Source organism: Mustela nigripes, chromosome 2 (assembly GCF_022355385.1).
Source record: "Mustela nigripes isolate SB6536 chromosome 2, MUSNIG.SB6536, whole genome shotgun sequence".
NCBI lineage: Eukaryota > Metazoa > Chordata > Mammalia > Carnivora > Mustelidae > Mustela > Mustela nigripes.
In genome coordinates, this window is record NC_081558.1 from 22,883,119 (window position 1) to 22,903,744 (window position 20,626).

The following is a 20,626-nucleotide window of genomic DNA, read 5'->3' on the forward strand; positions in this document are numbered from 1 at the left end:
AATACAGATATACTCTTTAAAGTTCCAATGAGAATCACAAAAATCATTAAAAATAGAAATTGTGAACAATGATTTCTTTGCGTCTTTTTGGTTTTGGTTTTTTATTTCAAGAGAAGGGAGACTTTGCATATCATTACTTTTCTGTACTGGTTGAAGTCTTTTAAAAACTGTTCACCCATCGCTTCTATAATTTAAAAGAAATGATTGCATAAAAAAGAGAGAAAAGCCAAAGGAGTTTTCACCAACAATAATTACTTTCAAGAGCTTTTTATTGTTTATGCTTTCATTGGTAGTAACTATTCTGAAGCACTGGATTGTTACACACGTTTATAAGATTTTTTAAGTTATTTTTTCATAATTAAGGTGTCAACATCATTTTTAAAATCAGCTGCATAATATTACATGAATCAACTGTGATTTATTTAACCAATACCCTGTATTTAGGCATTTCAGTGGTTTCTTATTTTTTCTCTTAGATAATATAGCGGCACATATTCTCATAGCTAAATATTTTTATGCTCATGAATTATTTCTCTAAGATAAATTCTTAAGATTCAGATGTGCAAAGCGTTTACAAAATTTTGATTAATTGATATTGTCACTTTAATTTACATCCTAACAAGCAATTTTTTGTCAAATGAAATTTAATTATTCAAGTTAGTGTGAGATTAGGCCCCATGGTCCTTAACTTTAAACATTTCTCCTTAAATATATGATTCCTACGATCTGCCTCAGAAATGACTCTGTTTATCTGACCACTTAGAATATTTGAATAATTGGCTCATTTTCATGTGATGAGGGGTCAACCCCTCCCCAAACCATGTAATAGGAAATGCTTTGAAGCAAAGTCATGACAGAATGAAATGCTCATCCAATGAAGGGACTTTATGCTCTCTAAGTGAGCTGAAGAATTAGAGTTCCTGTGCCTGCAACAGGAAGTTACTGCCAGCTCTAGTCCATGAGAAAAAGAGCTATAGACAACGAGCACTCAAAAACTCAAACCCATACTTGATATTTGCTTTCAGAACATATGTGTGTTTAAATAGATCATTTATCAACCTAAAGGAATTTTACTGATCCTATTTAAAAATTAAATTTTAAATTAGATTTTACTGATCCTATTTAAAAATTTTCCAAAGTGTAGCCTTACTGAATCATGGGGGGAAGTTGCTAGCCCTCGGGAAGCTAACCTGGGATATGAAGTTGGGGTAAATCATCCAAAAATTGGCTTCAAACAGAAGGTTTAGAACATATATACTTGAGACCTGATTATTTCATGCCAACTTTCAAATACTATATTTATCTTTACTATAAAATAGTAAAATAGCAGAAAACAATGTCTCGCTTTGATTATTGAAATTCCTGGAATCTAAATACCTTATGGCCCTCCCCAAAACACAGTTGGTGAAACAATTGTTTTCACGTGTAACAGATACTTGCATAATCGCAAGTCAGCATTTCAAGAACAGTTGTTAGCAGTGAAAGCCACAAATGCATACACTGCCTTGGAGGGTGGGGGGCCTTGCCACTCTACCATCTGTGCCTGCTGACGGGGTCATGTTTCTCAGTTGAGAAGACATGTATCATTTCCTCCAGAGAGGACTTGGCTCTGAGGATCGACCTCTTCTCCTCCTGCTCATTCATTAACAATGACGGGTCTTCCTTCCTGCCTCATCATGATTTTGAAAACAGGTGATCACACACAAGGCATCTTGGAATATCTGTTGTTTGGAAGTTTCCTGTAATAACGTCTACAGTCATACTATCTTCTACTCTCCGTGCTTTTGTAAAGATTCAAACAATAACGAAATGTTGAAATTAGAAAGTGAAATGTTTCCTTTCCCAAACGTTTCACAATTTTCCCGATCCTGTGGTCTAGAGGAAACCAGCATTAACAGTTGAGTGTGTGACCTTCCAATCTGTTCCATGCTTCCACACTCAGAAGGCATAGAGTGGTATATCTACACCTTTACTTAGATCTATACCTATATTTATGTTTCTAAAAAACAAAAATGGGTTTATACTACACATTCTGCTCTACAACCTGTTGTTTTTTTCCATTTAACGCTTTCGCTTATCATGGACACCTTGCCATGTGGGCATGTCAGTTCATAGAAGTCACCTTGTCCTTTTTAAAGGCTTTATGAAATTCCATTATATGATAAACTGTGATTAATTTAACCAGTTCCCATTTGATGGACACTTGGAAACCTTGTAATTTCTTAATGGTATTCTCAAAGAAATGGATCCAATCCCGGAAGGACCTTTTCTTCTAGCCCTCAACTCTAGAAAGCAGCCTGCCCTCTCTGAAAACAGGCAACTTCGGATTCAGAGAGGTAGAAGTGTGTTATGTGGGAGCACTTTCCTCTTCTTCCCCATTTTGCTCAATGTTTTGGATGTAAAACAAAACCAGAAGAGTACCCATGGCATACAGTAGCCATGACATATGTCGCAACTGTTTATTTAAGGGCTACTCTTGCCATACTTTCTTCTTTTGCCCAGAGAATGGCTGCTGAAAGTCTGTGTAACTGTGTGTGCAAGGGTGGTTGTGTGAGTATGAAGCCACCGTTCTCCAGGGATGAGGGTAGAGGTTACTTTAAAGGGCTCCCCTCAATTGAATGCTAGAGCTGCCTTACCCTAGAACAGACTACCTTTTGCAAACAAGACAACTGCAAGGCTAGGGTAACCGCATTCGCACGCACACTTATTCATGCAGCGCACATATATGTGCAAAAAAAATCACAATTATATACTCACACATTCACATACACATACAGGCACTCACACAGTCACATACACAGATCCACACATACACACTCATACCTTATATACTCATACCAACACATAGAGACATATTCTCATGGATGTGTGTATATGCATTATATATAACGTGTATATATTATATACAAACGTATATATATGATTTATAATGGATATATATTATATACAAAGGTGTATATACATTCTGTGTATATATGTGTATATATGTACATTCAATATATACATTCTGTGTGTATATACATTGCATGTAATATATACCATATTATATACACACAGGATATGTACACACACACACATACAGAAACACTTTATTCAATAAAAAGCTATGAGGGTTCACAGTGTACTAGGGGGTGGGTTTGGGGACAGGGAGGGGAGGAGAGAGCTGGAGGAGCACACAGCCTCCAAAGCTCAGTTCCTGCCCGAGTAGGATAGTAGGAGGGACAAGCTGCCTCCAATATCTGTGGGCCAAAAGATCGCTAGGCTTGGGTGAGCTGCTCTGTGGTCTGCTGATCCTTTCCGGTCCTTCCCTTCTCAGATTTGGGATCGGCTCTTGGATGGTGGGGAGACATCTAATGCAAAGTACTTCCCCATCCATTGCCTTTTCCTGTGTCGAGGAATCAAGAGCCCTCCTTTTTCAGTGGAAGATTTAGAAATGTTTGAAAGGTCATCCAGTTTGGTTGAAGTCAGGTGAAGCAAGCTTCACATTCACTCCCTGCAGGGAGCTTTGGCAGAGCAAATGGACACTATCTTTCCCAACGACTGCATTTCAGACATATTCAAACCGTTCCAAAAAGCAGAACATTCTTCAGTGCTCCTGGTGGTCTCTCTTGCATCTGTGTCCTGAGCAGCACTGTGGGGCTAGAAATTATGTTACTGTTACACGGTCAATAGAATTTTGAAGACAACTAAGTTTCTTTCTGCTAATGGTTTAAAATACAGCATTCCTATGGTGTTTTCCCAGTGTCTTTAAAACCTGGAGACATCTTCCTGGTTTCTCTTCTTCTTTCTCCAACCAGCATCTTCCTACAGAGTTGTGACCGAGAAATTCGCAGAAAAACGGTTTCCTTGATTCTCTCCTTAGCAAATCTAGTGCTTATTAAAAGACTCTGTGTCTTGGGTGAGGTGAACGCCGGAGCCCGAGAAAGAAGGAAACAGGCGGGATCCTAGGAGAAAGGAATTTCAGGCTGACATCCATTCTGGCCGTTCCATTGATGTTTATGGAGCCCTCGTAATATCAAAGGCCTTGCTGAAGCCATTACAGTCACAATGATGAAAAGTTGGACACGACCCATCCAATGGGGGAGGCACAATGGAAACAAATAAATCACTCTATCGGTTAGTGATAACTGCTAGGAAGAGAAATGGAGAAAGGTAAAAGCATAGGGCTATATGGGGGTGTGTGTGAGAGTGCGTGTATGTGTTTCTCTTTTACCTGGTATGGTCAGGGCAGTTCTCCCCGTAGACGGGATATTTGAACAGAAGCCTGAGCATAGTACAAAACAGCCCTGGGGCCATCTGGGGGAAGAGTGATCCAGGCAGAGGGCACAGCACACACGGAGGCCCAAGGTGGAAACAAGCTCAGCATTTTCCAGTAATTCCAAGGAGACAGGTGGGAGCACAGTGAGCAGTGGGGAGAGGGAGGGGAAATGAGGCTTCTGGGGGTGGGAATCAAGGGCCTTGTGTGCCTTGGTGGAGAGTCTGCATTTTCATTTAAAACAGAAACCCCTAGAGGATTTTTGGGCAGGGGAATGCTTACGGTCTGATTTTTGTTTTTAAAAAGAGAGCTCTGGTTACTGGAAGAAGAAGGAATGTGTTTGAAAGGGGCAAGAGGAGAAGGGATGTCTTATTAGGAGTTGGTCATAGGAGTGTAGGGAGGAGATGATAGAGGTTGGGCTAGGCCAAGTGTGGTGGGATGGAGAGAGAGGGTGGGTGGGGGTGGGGGTGGGGGTAATGGTGATCAGGAAGCTGGGTTTCAGCTGAGGACTCTGTGGCTTTGACACTCTGAGGCATAGTGAGAGCAGAGCAACAGCCCAGGTGTGGGAACACTTGCTGGGTCTGCAGAACGGAAGTCGTAGCCAACGCTGGTTGAAGACTGAGCTGTACTCCCCACTCCACCTTCTTCAAGGCTCAGTTTTCCATCTTTTGCAGTTGGAAAAGGCTGGCTCCAAGAGGACAGACAACCTGCTCAATTCTCACAGAGGGCATGAGGGTGAGCTGATGGCCCGAACCTCGGTTTGGTTGACCCTGAAGTTTATAATATGACCAGGCTTGCCATGACACGTCATGTAGGAAATGCCTTGTGCTCAGGGTACCTGAGTGGCTCAGTAGGTTAAAGCCTCTGCCTTCGGCTCAGGTCGTGATCCCAGAGTCCTCGGAATGAGCCCTGCATCAGGCTCTCTTCTCGGCAGGGAGCCTGCTTCCTCCTCTCTTTCTCTCTCTCTCTCTCTCTCTCTCTCTCTCTGCCTGCCTCTCTACCTATTTGCGATCTCTGTCAAATAAATAAAATCTTTTTAAAAAAGAAAAAGAAATGCCTTGTGCTTGCAAAAAGTAGCCCATGGCCACCTGCAGCAGAAAGAAACATCCCCTTCCACCTCCTGCCCCAACTTGAACTTACTGAATCAGAACCACTGAGGGTGTGAGATCCACTTCAGTAGGGGATCAAGGGCTTGAACTCTGCTCCACATTTCCTCCCAAAGACCTTTCCCTCTACCCCAGTTTAGGCCCCAGTATCTAAACTGTTATAAGAGCTATTGAATATTTACATTCTTACTGTTTTGAATAAGTAATACATTCACAAGGCTCAAAAATCAAAATGATTTAAAGCGATAAACATTGTGAAACGTCACTTTCAATCCTGTCCCCATTTGCCTGTTCCTCCTAACCCCCTAACAAGTCCTACCTGTTTGTAGTTTCTTGTGTGTTTTCCATGTTTTAAGCAAGTAAAAATACATACCATTTTCTACCTTTCTTAGAAAAAAAATATATGCATATATCCTCGAGATCTTTTCACAACAATATATGTAAAGCATCCTTGTTTCTTAAATAGTTGCATAATAACTCTATTGTGTGGATGCATACTTAACTAATGGCCACCTGGGTGGTTTCCAGTCTTCTGCTTTTGTTTTATTTTATTTTTATTATTTTTTAAAAGATTTTATTTTATTTTTTTTTTAAGATTTTATTTATTTATTTGACAGACAGAGATCACAAGTAGGCAGAGAGGCAGGCAGAGACAGAGAGAGAGAGAGAGAGAAAAGCAGGCTTCCTGCGGAGCAGAGAGCCCGACGCGGGGCTCAATCCCAGGACCCTGAGATCATGACCCGAGCCAAAGGCAGCAGCCCAAACCACTGAGCCACCCAGGCGCCCCAAAAGATTTTATTTATTTATTTGACAGAGATCAAATAAATAGCAGCAGGCTCCCCGCTGAGCAGAGAGCCCCCTGCGGAGCTCCATCCCAGGACCCTGAGATCATTACCTGAGAGGAAGGCAGAGGCTTAACTGAGCCACCCAGGTACCCCCAGTCTTCTGCTTTTAGAGATAATGCAGAAATGAATAACTGTATATGTATGCAATTACTAACTGCAAGATAAATTCCTATAAAAGGGATCAGTAGGTCAAAGTTTAAAGCAGGGTGAAGCATTTTGTATCCCTCTGAGCAACAGCACAGCCTTTTAGCCCATCTCCCTTTCTGATCTGGAGCAGATCTTTACCCAGGTAGACCCAACACCCTCTTTGCCATCTCGATTTGAAATTCTGAGATACTGTAACCTACTCAGTCACAATTTTTTCTTAAAAAAAAAAAATCAATATGATGATTTATCTGGTAATATCCAAGAGAAATACAAGTAATTTATAATAAAACAAGAGATATTTCACTATGTGAAGCACTCATGCAAGATTACACTGCAAGATGTTATGAATTCATTAGAAGCTCGCACCTGTATGCAGATCAACTGTGACTGCCACACTCGAATGCTGACCAATACAGCTGGGCTCCACTAGGGATTCAGGACCTGGGAGCAGAGCTGCCACTGCAGGACTGATTTTCCAAAATGGTACAACAAACAAACAAACACACACCTCTGGCTAATCTTCTATATGATAGGGATGACAAGCCTCCCTTTATTTACACAGGAGTTGCCTTTCTGGAAAATTCAGAGATTGCGAAAGCCATGCATAAGCTCCTCTGTATTTTTATATAAAATGGGTTTAGGATCTAGATTCAGATAATGATAACCAGGTTTTTCTCCTACCTGAATGTCTAGGTATTTGACATTCCTCCTATTTGAAAGTCCTGTGGGGACACAGGCCAGTTCTTCCCTGCGTGGGACTGTCCTCCCTCCATTTACTAAATGCCAGTAGGATTCCAAGCCATTGTGACAAAGAGAAAAAAGCCCCAAATGTTCAATTTGCTGCTGGGGGCATTGTCCTCTCCTTCCCTGAGACCCCAGAGGGGTCTCCTCTGGAGTCCATTCCATGGACCAGGACCTGGTGAACATTTCTGAAACATTTCACCATGTTTCATTTCTGTTCAAAGCCCTACAGCCACTCCTCATTGTAGGACTAATACAGCATCCTCTGCCGATGGGGACAGAGCATGCAAGTCAGCCAGTGGAGGGTTCATCTGGCTGGATTCAATGCTTCAACTAAGAGCCGGGTGTTGAAATACAGGCTCTTGGGTGAGAATGGCAAGTAGGACCCAGTGCCTAACGCTGTAATTGGTATGTTGCAAGGTGCCTCTGGTTCCTTACCCTGGCATAGCTCACAAATCCCAAATCCTCTGACACTTTGAGCTCTGAATTTATTGGTATTAGAGTTTGATACATGAAATATTTTTTTGACAGTAAGAAATGTTCAGTGGGATTCATCTTAAACATACTGTGCATCGTGCTGTTTACACTGGTTCATGTTATAATAAATAAGATAGTTCAAGGTTATAAATGCTAAGATGCCACCTCTTGGGACTGTGATTCCATGTGCCAGAGCTCCTCTCCTGGCTACACTCCAGTTGCCCAGAATGCCTGTGAAATTCAGGGTGACAGAGCATAATAACTTTATGAAATGTCATCTCGACTTTGGTGTTCAAGTGGCCCTCAATATAGCCCAGATGTCCAGGGGTTGCTCATATATGCCTAAGCTGTGCCTCAGTTCTCCCATCAGTTAATAGGGAAAACAATACTATGGATGCTACAGGTACTTTTTTTTCCCATATGTACTGTAATTGATCTCTTATCAAAGTTTATTATCATGCATTCACCATTTCTGGCTTTTTGAATAAAGCCTGCGTCCCTTGCTAGGTAGCCTATGAGGCAGGTCTCATGTGTTGGCCGCTGGGTCTCCAGCATATATCCCATCACACAGATGTTGACAATTCCCTGGATGACTGAGTGAATGCGTGAAGGGCTATTATCATGCAGATTCCATATAGCTAACGACTGGTGCTATATGGTGCTTCCATATAGCTAACGACAGCTAAGGGCTAGTATGGTCCCCTCCTTTCCTCACTCATTCCTTCATTTAGAAAGAAGGGACCTGGGCTGACAGGAGAAATAATTTTCTCCCAGCCCCCAGTCTGAGCAGCAAAGCCATCCGGACCACTTGCCCCGAGGTCAGGCCACGCTTGGCTCGATTTGGAACTGCTAGCACGCTTCCAATGACGGGAGGTGTGCACAGAAGCGGAGAATTCATTATAACCGGTTAGTCATCCGTAGAGAACGTGGACGCTGCCCGTGGGCGGGACGCACCTGGCGTTTCCCCGGTGGGGCCTGTTTCGGGCGCGGAGCCCCAGGTGGGAGCGCGACCTGCCCACGGGGGCCCGGGGTCTGATCAAGCCAAGTCCGATCAAGCCCAGCATCGGCTGGCGTAACTGTTTCGAGGGGCCACTGGCCAGGAGGGCCGGCTTGGGTTCTCGCCCGACCACCCCCGGGCGGCAGCGGCAGCCCACTGTCACTCGCTCCCCCGCCGCCCGAGGTCGCCGACGCTGCAGGCGGCCCGCGCGCAGGAGCGCACGCCCGGGTTGCGGTGGCACGCGAACCAGCCCGGCCCGGGCGGTGGACGCACGAGAGACCCCGCGGCGTCGGGAGCGCGCGACTCGCCAGGGGCCACTCGAGGTGCGCTCGGCAGGTCGAGGATGACTCAGCCTCCCTCGGGTCGGTCTTCACTGCCGGTCGGCGCGAGCGCCCCGTAAAGTTCCCAGTCACACCCCTGACATCGCGCGCGGGCCGGGGGCTCCTACAGCCAGGTCCTGGGGGGAGGGCGGCCGAAAAGGCCGGGGGGCAAGCCGGGTCCTCTGGGCGCCCAGGGCTTCCCCGACTTCCTCCGGTCTCGCCAGTTCTTCAGCGCGCGGCCGGAAAGCGCCGGCGGCCCAAGGGGGTGGGGGTCGGCGTGGGGGAGCGGGTGGCCTCCGGGCCTCCGAGGAATCTCGCCTTCCCGAAATCTAGGGGGTCCGCCGGTCAGGAGAGACCGGGCGCCGCAGTGGCTTCCCTTCCCGGCCCTGACAGCCCGGCCGCCGCCGCAGTCGCGCGGACCCCGGGCTGCGGCGCGCTCGAGCGCCAGCAGCTCGGAAGCCCGGGCCGGGCTCCGGGCGCTTCAGGGGCGGCCCCGCTGCGGCCGGAGCCGGAGCCCAGCGCTCGCGCGCCAGCGCCGCCCTTCGCGCCCTCCCCTGTCAGGCGCCGCGGCCGGGGGAGCAGCCGCGGGCGGCCACGCAGCAGCGCCCTAGCCGGGACCCGCGGAGCCCCCAGTCCAGTCCCCGCCCCGGCCCCTGCCCCTTCCGCAGACTTTTGCCTCTCCGCCGGCCCCTTCCCTCCCGAGAATCCTTGGAGGCTCGGCGGCACCCGCCCCCACCGCCCCCGCCTCAGTCGCCCGCGTGCGCACCCCCTCCTCCCGCCCCCCGTCCCCCCAACAAGCAGCCCCGGCCGCCGGGGTCGGGGCACCGCCCGGGGCCAGTCCGAGAGTCGCTCCCGCGGCGGCGGACTGCGGAGTTGTAAAGAACTCGGCGGCCGCAGTGGCCGGGCGGGGCAGGGCGCGCTCCGCCGCCGCCAAGGACACTGGAGTTTGCGAGTCCCCGCCCGCGCGGCGCCTCCCGCCCTCCCGCCGGGGCCAGCCGGACTCCCCCGGGCCGCCGAGGCGGGGCCGGGCGGCCGCCGTGCGAGAGGCGCGGCTCCCTCCCTCCTCCCCCGCCTGCCTCCCTCTCCCCTCCCTTCGCTCCCTCCTCCTCCTCCCCGCCCTCCCCCACCCCCCGCTCCTTTTTCTGCTCCCCAAGTGAGCCCGGCGCGCGAGAGGCAGGCGGGGCGGCGCGGAGCAGGCAGCCCAGCGCGCTCGCCCACCGCCCGCTCGGCGCAGCTCGCCGCGGCCGCTCTTGTCGCCGCCGCCGGCGCGTCGGAGGGAGCCCAGCATGGCCGGGCCGGGCTCGCAGCGGCGCGCGTCCCGGGGGGCCTCGGCGCTCCTCGCCGCCGCGCTTCTCTACGCAGCGCTGGGGGCCGTGGTGCGCTCGGAGCAGCAGATCCCGCTCTCCGTGTAAGTGCCGGCTCCGGCGCCGCCCGGGGAGGGGACCCGGCCGCCCGCGACCCGCCGTGCCCAAGTTTGGGCGCCTGCAGGTGCGGCCCGGCAGGACCTGCCGCGGGCGTCGGCCTCGCCTCTCGAACCTGTCTTCCAGGACGGGCGTGGGGCGGCGAGGCTGGGGTGGGATGCTCGAGCCTCCTCGCTCGGGTCGGCGAGGGAGACCTGGAGAGGTTCACCTCAAGTGACAGCTCCAACTTTGAAGCCTGTTTACCGAATCCAACTTCCACGGGCCGTTTATTTATCCCTGCTTCGCTGTCTTGCCATCTCACTTCTTTTTGGGGGGGGGGGGGATGGGTGGGTTTCTTCCGACTAGTGTTTGCCAGGTGATGCCCGGTTTGGGTGATCAAGTTCTCAGACAATTATTCACATAAAACCCGGTGATCTTTTCAGAGGGCTTGGGAGACTTTGCGCATTTTGAACTGTGTGACCCCCCTCGAGCCCCCTCCCGCGTTGCGCTCTGCAGTTTGGTGCTGGCAGTTTCTACCCAGCCGCTTTTTCCATCTTTTTTTTTTTCCCCCCTCCAATGTTGCATCGCCCGGCTCCTTCAGCCACAGCCCCATGTGTGCGTGCGTGTTGACTGTGACAGGGGTGTTACATTTGTTCCTGTGCCCTTTCTCCCTGTAGGGTGAAGCTCTGGGCCTCCGCTTTTGGTGGGGAGATAAAATCCATTGCTGCTAAGTACTCCGGCTCCCAGCTTCTGCAAAAGGTAAGGTTTCTGTGGTGGCAGGAAGCGATGATTTTTTTCCAGCACAGAAAATGGAGGCAGATTGAGTTTTCCAAACAAACGTGAACCCCGAGCAGCATCAGTTATCAGAGGTGTCTCTGATCCCCTGGTGTCTTGGTAGTGTACCGTGCAATGATTTCTCCCTACCAACCGGTTATTTTTAGATGACACTTGATTCTAAACACAAAGAAAAGCAGGATCCTCACTGGCACTGTCCTGGCTGAGGCTCGGAAACTGAGTGTGTTTGCACGGCTTTCCTTCCAGTGTCGGTATTGCTGTTCCTGTGTGAGAGCAGATGCTTCTCTGGCCAAAAAAACCGCTAACTTCATCCAAGGGGCAGCCTCGGTGCCTGTTTTATGATATCTTTCACCTTGCCTGGCTTGGAGACTGGGGTTCAGCGTATCTGAGAAAGACGCTGCACTATTGTTTGTCATCCCTGCGGTTGTACAATACCATTATTCCCCAATCATCTAGACCCAGGGCTGGGATGCATTACATCATTACAGATAAGGAGAATGAATGTGGTTATCTTTCCACTCAGCTGCACTGCCGGGTAATAACCTATGAGAGTAGTCCACAAACTTAAGAAATTGGTCTGCGTCCATATAATTCTGGAGAGTAATGAGAATGGAGAATTGATTATTAGGCTTTTATCAGAAACTGCATCAATTTTAATTTAAACAGGCAGCATTATGCTTAAAATTACCTTGTGAGATATATGGTCCTTTGCCCTCCCCTTCAAGAAAAAAAGAAAGAAAGAAAGAAAAAAAAATAGGCTGGGAAGGAAAAAGTACAAGGGCTCAAGGAATTTCAAGTTAACAAATCAACAGGATCAATCCAAGTATTCTCTCAAAGATAGAAAATAAAATTGGCCTTTAGGGGATAATTCTCTGAAAATGGGTACAAACAGATTAAATTGTCAAGTTAACTTTTCAGCATTTTTAAATGTGCTTTTTGGGCCAATGTAACATATGTGTTATGTATGCTGCCTGGTAACCAAGTACGTATTTTATTTATGGCATTCAGCTTCAGAGAGTCGCGTTTTTGGGGACATTATATGAAACAGTTTGTCACATGAAATCCAAATATCGTAATAAGGCATCAGCCCACCATGGAATGAGGGAAGTTATTCTTAAAAATTGCCAATAGCCATATTCTCTGAAACTGTGGAAGGACTGTTTGCTCCACTCTGTTATTTGGGGAAGGAGTTCATTGAATTCAGGGCAGCTGATAAAAACTTGAGGCTGCGATGTGCCTTTATGGAAAATGATTTACATACCTGAGACCCACCTGTCAGTTTATAGGACTTGCCTCTTCTGCTAGTATTTGAATCTGGACCAGTCTGTATCCTGCTTTGGCATCTTGCCTGTGTGTCAGATGTTTCCTGTGAAGAGTTTTGGACTGTCACTGCTGTCTGCATTGCATTGCTTGTGTATTTTCCTTATGCTTTTAAAGAAGAGAACATTTTTGTATAACTTTAAAGGAATATTTTTCATCTGCATGTTGTCGTTTAGTTGTAGCAACTCTGAAACTATCCCTTCAGAGCCTGTGAATGTTTTTTTTCTGTTGTGCTTACATAGCTCTTATCTCACATTTTGTAGGAGCGCAGGAGATGGGCTCTCCGAAGTTAGCACACACACACACACACACACACACACACACACACAGTGCACAAAGCCCCATCAGTCATATTATTGGCTATGCTATAATAGCAAATTGGAAACAGCTAAAATGCTCCTCTTACCTTCTCATCAGCATCCTTTCTGATATTGAATTCACAAGCCTAGCTTTGCTTTTGCCCTGTTTGCAGCTTGACAATTGTGTAATTATTTCCAGCTGTTTATGGCTTTGTTGTCGTTCCTTGCTGTTGCCTGGCATTTCGTAATCTGATGCTAGGGGAAGGTGGAGTGTTGCTCTGCATTTGGTTCTGGGGTGGATACCTGCTCTTCTTGCATTTCCAAAGCAGTCTTCTGCCCAGGAGTCCTGAGGCACTTATGGCTTTGGCTTGATAGGCAAGGACTTCTATGACTGATGGGCAGGACATGTCAGGCAACTTGGGGAGTAGTTTTGCAGGTACCTTTTGGCCATCTTGGTCTATTGACTCCAAATATGATGGATTTTTTTTTAATTAGCAAAAAACATTGATTTAGATAGTTCAGAGTAGAAGAAAGTATAAGAAATGATCTAAGGTGCTCAGAGTGCGGGAAGCTTAACATCATTTGGAAAAGCAAGGAGACTCTTGCCTTTCCCTCGCTTATTTTCAAGTTTCTGACCATTTGCCTGAAGAGATACTCCTCTAAGTCAAAACTCTGTGCATCTTTCCATCACATCGCTGCATCCTTAACAATCCAGAGACTTTGAAAGTGAGTTAAAAAGAAAACACTTGGCTGAAAAACGAAGTTAACACTGTATTGAGGGGACTCAAAGGTGACGATACCATGTTGCATAACAGACTGTAATTACACTTTTAAGGCACGGACATTTAAATTTGATTTTCAGTGAAGTAGGCATACTGTATACCACTGTATAATTTTACATATTCTATGTAGTTTCTCTAGTTAACACTTCATTGTGTTGTGAATTAATGTAGTATGTCCATTTTTAGAATGGGGGTTTAGTAATTTCTGCACTAAGGCAAAAACTTTACAAAACAGCTATTGTGACTATGAGTTAAATAACAATTGGCCATTTATTTTAAGGTGTTTGGAGACTGGGAAAACTGCCATTTTGGTAAGGTTTTTTATTAGCTCATATAATTTGAGTGGTAGAATTATCGCCAACTTCATCAACATAAATACGAGTGCTTAACAATGTACCTCACTGTCATGGCTTCAAAAAAGAGAGTATTGCCCCAATTGTTTCTATGTTTCATACCATGGCTTTTGCTACTTTACCTTATGACAATATGTTAGGTATTCTCTGCCAGACTTCCCCACCCCCTTTTTTTTCCCTCCTTTTTGTCTTTGCTGAGCACAGGAATAGGAACCTATTCGTTTCTTTAAAAAAGGATATTTGAATTTGTAGAATGCCATTGTCGTGCATTAGCAAAGTGGTATGTTTTGGGATGGTGTGGAAGAACCTGAGACTTGTACGTTGGACTCAGAGTTAATCTTGAAAGGTTGTTCCAGAACAACGGCCCCGAAAGGGACGCTCTGGTGAGCTGCTGTGTGTCTGTCTCCCGCCTTCCTCGGCCGGCAGATCCTGCAGAGCTTTAAATTGACTTAAACTTTTAATTAACTTTCCTATTTGACATACCCATGCCAGTATCCAGCTGCCTCTATCTTGCTTCATTTTCCTCAGAGAATGCACATTGTTTGGGTTCTTTTGCAGAGGCATAGTTTTACTACCTCTCTATTTTGGGATTCAGTGTCCAGCGTTCGGGTAGGTCCCGTGGCCTAAGCTGTTAAACTCATGGGCTCCACACCCCAAACGCTCACAGTAAAAGGTATAAAAGTGTGGTGATTCTCATTTCCATCCTCCTTAGGAAGACTCTGGCAGAAGCTGGGTTTTTTCATTCAGTTTAGTACCGCATTCAGAGATTGCTGTGTTTTGGGGGGACGAAGGGTTCCAATGACATTTTCCAGCATCGGGATGATAAATACACAGTGGAAATACAGGTTCTGTGGTCCTGTGTGTCTCTGCCATTAATGCGAGGAAAATAATGGACCTTTACCTTGGATGCCTCATGCAACATTTACCAAACATGCATTTCTTGGAATGCACAGCCAGGTTTTTGCGTTATCAACTATTTATTGAGAGGGCAGCTTTCATACATAAACGTGCTGTCTCTTTCCACAAGACAGAGTCAGCAAAGTAAAAGGTTGGTTCTTTAACCCATTTTGATAATTATGACTTTTCATCAATGTGGAAATCGATGGACTTTTAAATAATTAAATAGGAGTATTCACTTATCAGGAACAGTGCTGTGCTGCCCTAGGAAGCCTGATAGTCTACAGATTGCTTTTCTAGGGGAGGTGCTCCTTCGCGCCGAACATTTTTGTTGAGTAAACATGGTTTTTTGTCATTCTGCAAGATTAATGCATTCAGCCCACACCGCCAATGGCCAAGGCTTTACTTCACAGCACCACTTCAATTACTGGACTTTTCTCTGGCAGCTTATTTTTAAAAGTCTTGAAATCTCAGAAATGACAGTTTTCAGTGTTTCGGGACAGTTTATTGGTCTCATTATCACAGTCAGCAGCACATTAGCAGGACAGGGCGAACCAGCTGGAATTCAGTGATGCATCTTACCCTTATACGTATCTAACTGCATTTGTAAACTCACACCCAGCGCCTCTCGGACCCGATGAAGTCCTTTTTGTGTGGCTTCACTAAATTTTTGTCTGAGCTCCTTTTGTTCATGTCTTTTTCCTTTTCCCAAAATTTCTTTGCTGCTGGATATATTTCTGCTTTGCTTTTTTCTCTCATTGGGAGCTGCTGCAGCCTCTGTTGCTCGATTTACAGATGCTAGTCAAAATTAAGGGGAATGAAAATAGAGACATTGTTTTCCTGTCGGAGGCAAACTCAGATGTTTATTTCAATGTGATTATAATTTTGATCAATTACTATGGGGAATCTCATGCTGGCTTTTTATTTCATTTTGTGTTTTATCTTATTCTAATACCAGTGTGCTTTGAGGCACACACACGAGTACCCAATCACCTAATAATTATGAAATCTGTCGTGCGTGTGCAAGCGCAATTAATGTTTCCATTTCGTGTTGAGGACCTAGCCGTGTACGGGGATGAACCAAAGTAAAAGAAAGGTGGAATCCTTATCTCAAGCACCTGTGGTCCCGCCGGGGGGTTGAACTGTCCTGCAGGCTAAGGACATATTCACAGAAGTGCACGTTTGAGGTTTGAGCCCTTTTCCAGTCTTGGATGGCTCCTCAGTTTGGGGCGGGGGGCGGTACTCACCCTTGTGCCCATCAATACATGACTTGGTGTGTTGAGCTTCCTTAAAGAAGGGTACATTCTCTCCAGGATCTTTTTTTGTCCGGTGTGTCACTCATCCAGATTTGCCATTGTAGATGCCAACAAATAGGCTTTTTCTTTATCCACGTTCACGTCTGTCAAGGGTCCCCCATCTTCTGCAGTCACAGTGTTTTACTGAAATTGCCTCGTTTGCTGAGACCCAGAGCATCTTCTATACAGAGGCTTTGAGCAGATTGTGTGTTCCCCAGGACACTGGGATCTGACTGGGAGGTTTGCTGTGGCTGAGACTGAGAAAAAAAAAATGAAACAGGTGTTGTCGATGCCAGCCTCTGGATTAACCTATGAGATCCTTTTAATGAAGTTTTTATACAAGAGACATAATGTCTCTGTGTTTTCTGTCAAGTGAGTGCAGTCCTGCTATTGTGTATCATTCAAAAAGTGAAAAAGTTCCTCATGTCAGGCTTCTGGAAACATTGATCTTTATCAGCCCTCTTTGGTCCATGAAACAAAAGTTAGCCTCTCCTTCAAGGGAGGGAAAGGATATAGAGGGAGAGGAGGGTTGCTTGATCTCCTTCGATTTTCCCGAGTATTTAGTGACCAGAAGATTGAGGTGGTTGTTCCTGAAATGTCAAGCCAGGCTCAAAGACCCTTCCGTGACACAGTCCTCTGCCTGGCCATGGCTCCCCCTCGACAGAGTAGGCGTCTGCATAGCTGCTGTATTTTCAGGAGATTTGTGTGTGCATAGCCAGCATGTCTGCTTTTCAGAAGAAAGTTATTTTACCGACACAGCTTTGAAAAGAGTCCAGTGCGTTTTCAATAAATGGTAAACATTTCAATTTCCATTTGCTTTGAACAACACTCATTGGGGTTCATTTCAAGGCTGTTTAAATAAGGCATTAAATTTATAAGGTGTATTAAATTTGTATGTTACATAGCTTCCTGGTGACCTCAAATCAAGATTATGAAAATAACTCCGAAGCCAAACTAGTAATGGGCATTTCAAGGCCATATTGGAAAGGAGAGCATTATCTCTTGACAAGAAATAGATGGCTATTTCTTCACTTTGCGTGCTTGAGAGTGTTTATCTTGGCACTTGATATTGGAAAACAGTACCCTCCCAAGGTTAAAAGAGCTGTTATCCATGTAAATGATGGGGACAGGGAAGCTGGGCAGGGCCACGAGTGGCTGTGGGTTCACAGAGCAGACCTCTGGTTATGCATTTTAGGAGAAGTGACCGCCCCCTGATATCAGAGCTCGCATGTGTTATTACCATTATACTTATTAACTGCGCGCACGGGTGCGTATGCCCGTAGAAACAGATGCTGCTCATCACAGAATCTATCAGATGCCGCCTGCTGATGGAGAAGACGGTGCTTGTCCTCTTGGGCTTCTGGAGAGCGTGGCTTGAGGGACCCAACCAGGTCTGCTGGGACAGGACCGGTCCACCGGGTACCTGAGATCCTACAGACGGTTGGAAGCTGAGGATCTGCTGGGACCAGGACCAGTTCTGTAATTGGCAGGGCCCTGTGAGTGAGGAGAGTATGGGACTCTTTGTTCAAAACCGATGAACAATGTGAGGATGACAACAGCAGAGCATTAAAGCACAGGGCCTGTTGGCCCCGGGCAAAGTCCCCTATGGGGCTGCCCAACCTCATTTTGGCTTTCCCCTGCCGGGGGCGGGGTTTGTCCTCTCGGCCTGCTGGAACGTTCAGGCCACACTCAGTCTAGGAGGCATCCTTTGCTCCTCTTTGTTCATCGTCATAGTAGGTGGAGAGCTTGGAGCATTTTCAGAGACGCACATCTTTGGAGATGTGGCATTGTTAAAGGAGAGGTCATTGGCCTAGGAGCTGTGGCATCTACGTTTTTATCTTTTCTGTAGGTGTTTCCTGAGTGGCTTTGGGAAAATTGCTTAATCTCTTAGTAAAAATAGGTGGCCTTCACTCATTCACTCTGGTTCCTACATTCCAGGTACCGTGATAAGGATTTTATGTATGCCATCCCATTATATTCTCCCAACAACCTAATTAGTCAGGGACAACCACCCACAACCACCCCCCCCCGCCCCTTTTACAGATTTGGAAGTTGAGACTCCCAGAAGTTAAGCAGCCGTTCCAAGGGGACTGAGTCTGTTTACGCGGCCACCGTGTTGCAGTGTCCCCTCTTCTCTGTGTGATCTTTTCTGGCCTCCGTTCCTGTTTGAGAGAAGTGTGGTTAATACCTGTGTTTCTCTAGCTCTCGGGTATTTGGGAGGATTCAGTGAGGCAGCAGCTGAGAGGTTCCTTCAGAAGCTGAAAGCCTGAGCTAACAGCAGAGAAGACAGGTGTGGAGTCAGAGGGACTTGGATTAGAGTCCCAGATCTGCCATTCCCTACCTGGGTTGTCTTGTTTGTTTGACATTTCTGAACCTCGCCTGTGAAAGGAGACCAATACCTTCTACCTTGGAGGCTGTGATGAAGATGAAATGAAATAATGTACAAAAAGCACTTAGCATGGGGCCTGGCACCTGAAAGCCTCCTGCCAGGGAGTTGCCGAGGTCATTACCTGGCTGCATGATACAACTAGAAGGTTTTTAGTTAACCTTCGCTGAGCACCTGTGGGCACCGGCTGCATAGAACTGTGTGACCGCGCGAATGAGCAAAGGCACGGATGGGTGGGTGCATTGGCAGCTGGTCCCACCAGGCACCTGACAGGAGGGAGCTTGTGGACCCAAGTGGGAGGAGGCAGTATGGACACAACCTCTGCTCAGACATTCCCCTCTCCTCCTTGAGGTCAGCTCTCTGGTCCCTGAGGGTCAGGAGAAGAACCCCTCCCATGAGGAATCAGGCTGGAAAAACTACATCCGGGTACCCCTGTTCCCTCCTGCCTGACTCTGCCCTGCCGTCAGGCTGCAGAGTGGCTGGGTGTGCCGCCAGGTTCCCAGTGCGGCTGGAGCCGCGGGAGAGCACAGGCATCCAGTGAGCCCCCTACTGTGGGGGTGCATCCAGGAGCCAGCCCCGGGCACTCATGAATCCAGGTGCCCCCTTGGACAGCATTCCAGGCATTTCCTCCCATGAATATCCCATCTGCTGGATTTCTCCCACTGACTTCCCGGGGGTGGGGGTGTCTTGGGGGTGGTCCTGGAGACCAGCAGGAGACAGGGCATCTCACTGCGTGGGGAGAGGGAGTTCTCTCCTCCAGCACGGATAGGGCAGTGCAGTGGTGCATGGGGACTGCCATCTGCCCCCAAGTCTCAGGAGGCACTGAAGGGCATCCTGTGTCCCTTGGCCCTTCTCACTGGCCGTGCCTGCCTCTGCTTCAAGGCTTGCTTGGCACATTCTGTTGTGTTTGGCTTGGGAGCATCTGCAGTTCTCTGCCGATCTCCTTGAAGATGTTGAAGGAATGACACGGGCTACCCTTGTTGGTGGCAAACATAGGCACCAGTACTTGGAAATCATGCTGGGGGTGGGGTGCTAGTGTAGCTGCACACATTAGGAACATTGTTTATGTATGAAGCCGTTATAATCAGCGGTGAAAGTCAGTAAGAAGTCAGGAATGAAAGGAGACATGTAAATCTGTGCTGGTACCACTTGGGCTGGGTAGTTTAGAAAAGTGCCCAAGAACCGTCTGTGCGCAGGAATGTTACAGAACATCAGAGTCTGACTGTACCGGCAGCTTCTTAAAATCCACCAAGGTCATAACCAGCTTAGGTAAACAGATGGTTGATGGGGGCTGGATAGGAAGGAAATGGACTTTTTTCTTTCGGTGTTCAGTATGAGCCAAGCATTCTTCGTAGGAAAGTAGATCACGTTAGGCATCTGATGTGGTCCTTGGTTCTCTCTGGAGGTGGCCCCCATTACCTACCTCTCGCAGGGAGCTCTTGCGGCTCAGGGAGATGGGGCAGCTGGCCACGTCGTGGGGCTGGGGCTCACACTGGCTTGTTTCGACCCCCCAGAGCCTGGGATTATCCTTTAATAGGACAGACCACCTGTGTGGTCTGATCCCACCTGAGCTCGGTCTTCAGTGGGGTCTGCAGGACTGCAGCAGGCAGGGAAGGGCTGGGTAGTCTGGGGTTCCCAGACCTCTCGCCTCTTCCTTTCCCCCCAGACATGTTTCCTCAGGTGGGGTATCGGGATGTGTACTTTATGGGCAGCGAGGCTAGGAAGGACTCTAAACTCCGGTGCGGGCTTGTGCCTGCGGGGGGACAAAAAATGGTCCCTAGAGGAGAGCGGGCAGCGTTGGCTGGTCCGGCCCTGGCTGGTGGGGGTGACGGGGCAGTATGGGGCGGGCACCTTCACCCCTCTTCTCAGCCTGGAGGGCGGAGCTGCCAGGGAGAGAAGAGTCTGGTGGGATCCCCAGGCAGGATGCTGTCTCAGCTAGGATGAGAGGATTCAGCCGTCCATGAAAAAATGGGCAGTATTTCCCTTCATGTTTTCCCTGAAAAGTCAAACCTGCTCTTCCTCTGTTTGCTCAGGTCTCTCACTATGGCAAATACGGTGTCATACGCTTCAGGATTTGACATCTTTTCCCAAGACTTTCACATTTTGCATGAAAATAGAATGAAAGGTGTAATCTGGCCTAAGGGATTATGTGTGGGCTTCCATCTCCGCGGGAATCAGTGGAGCGGCACCTGTGAGCATGGCTCTGGAGTG

General features: G+C 47.6%; 1 protein-coding gene across 1 annotated transcript in view; it reads left to right on the forward strand.

The window, feature by feature from the left end:
- Positions 1-9,991: 9,991 nt before the first annotated feature.
- The window catches only part of CACNA2D3 (calcium voltage-gated channel auxiliary subunit alpha2delta 3), an 858,873-nt gene continuing 848,238 nt past the window's right edge, over positions 9,992-20,626 (forward strand). Inside the window, exons 1-2 of the mRNA XM_059389977.1 lie at positions 9,992-10,296; positions 10,966-11,047. Coding sequence (XP_059245960.1) covers positions 10,175-10,296; positions 10,966-11,047 — 204 coding nt within the window. The 5' untranslated portion in view covers positions 9,992-10,174. The remainder of the gene's footprint in view (positions 10,297-10,965; positions 11,048-20,626) is intronic.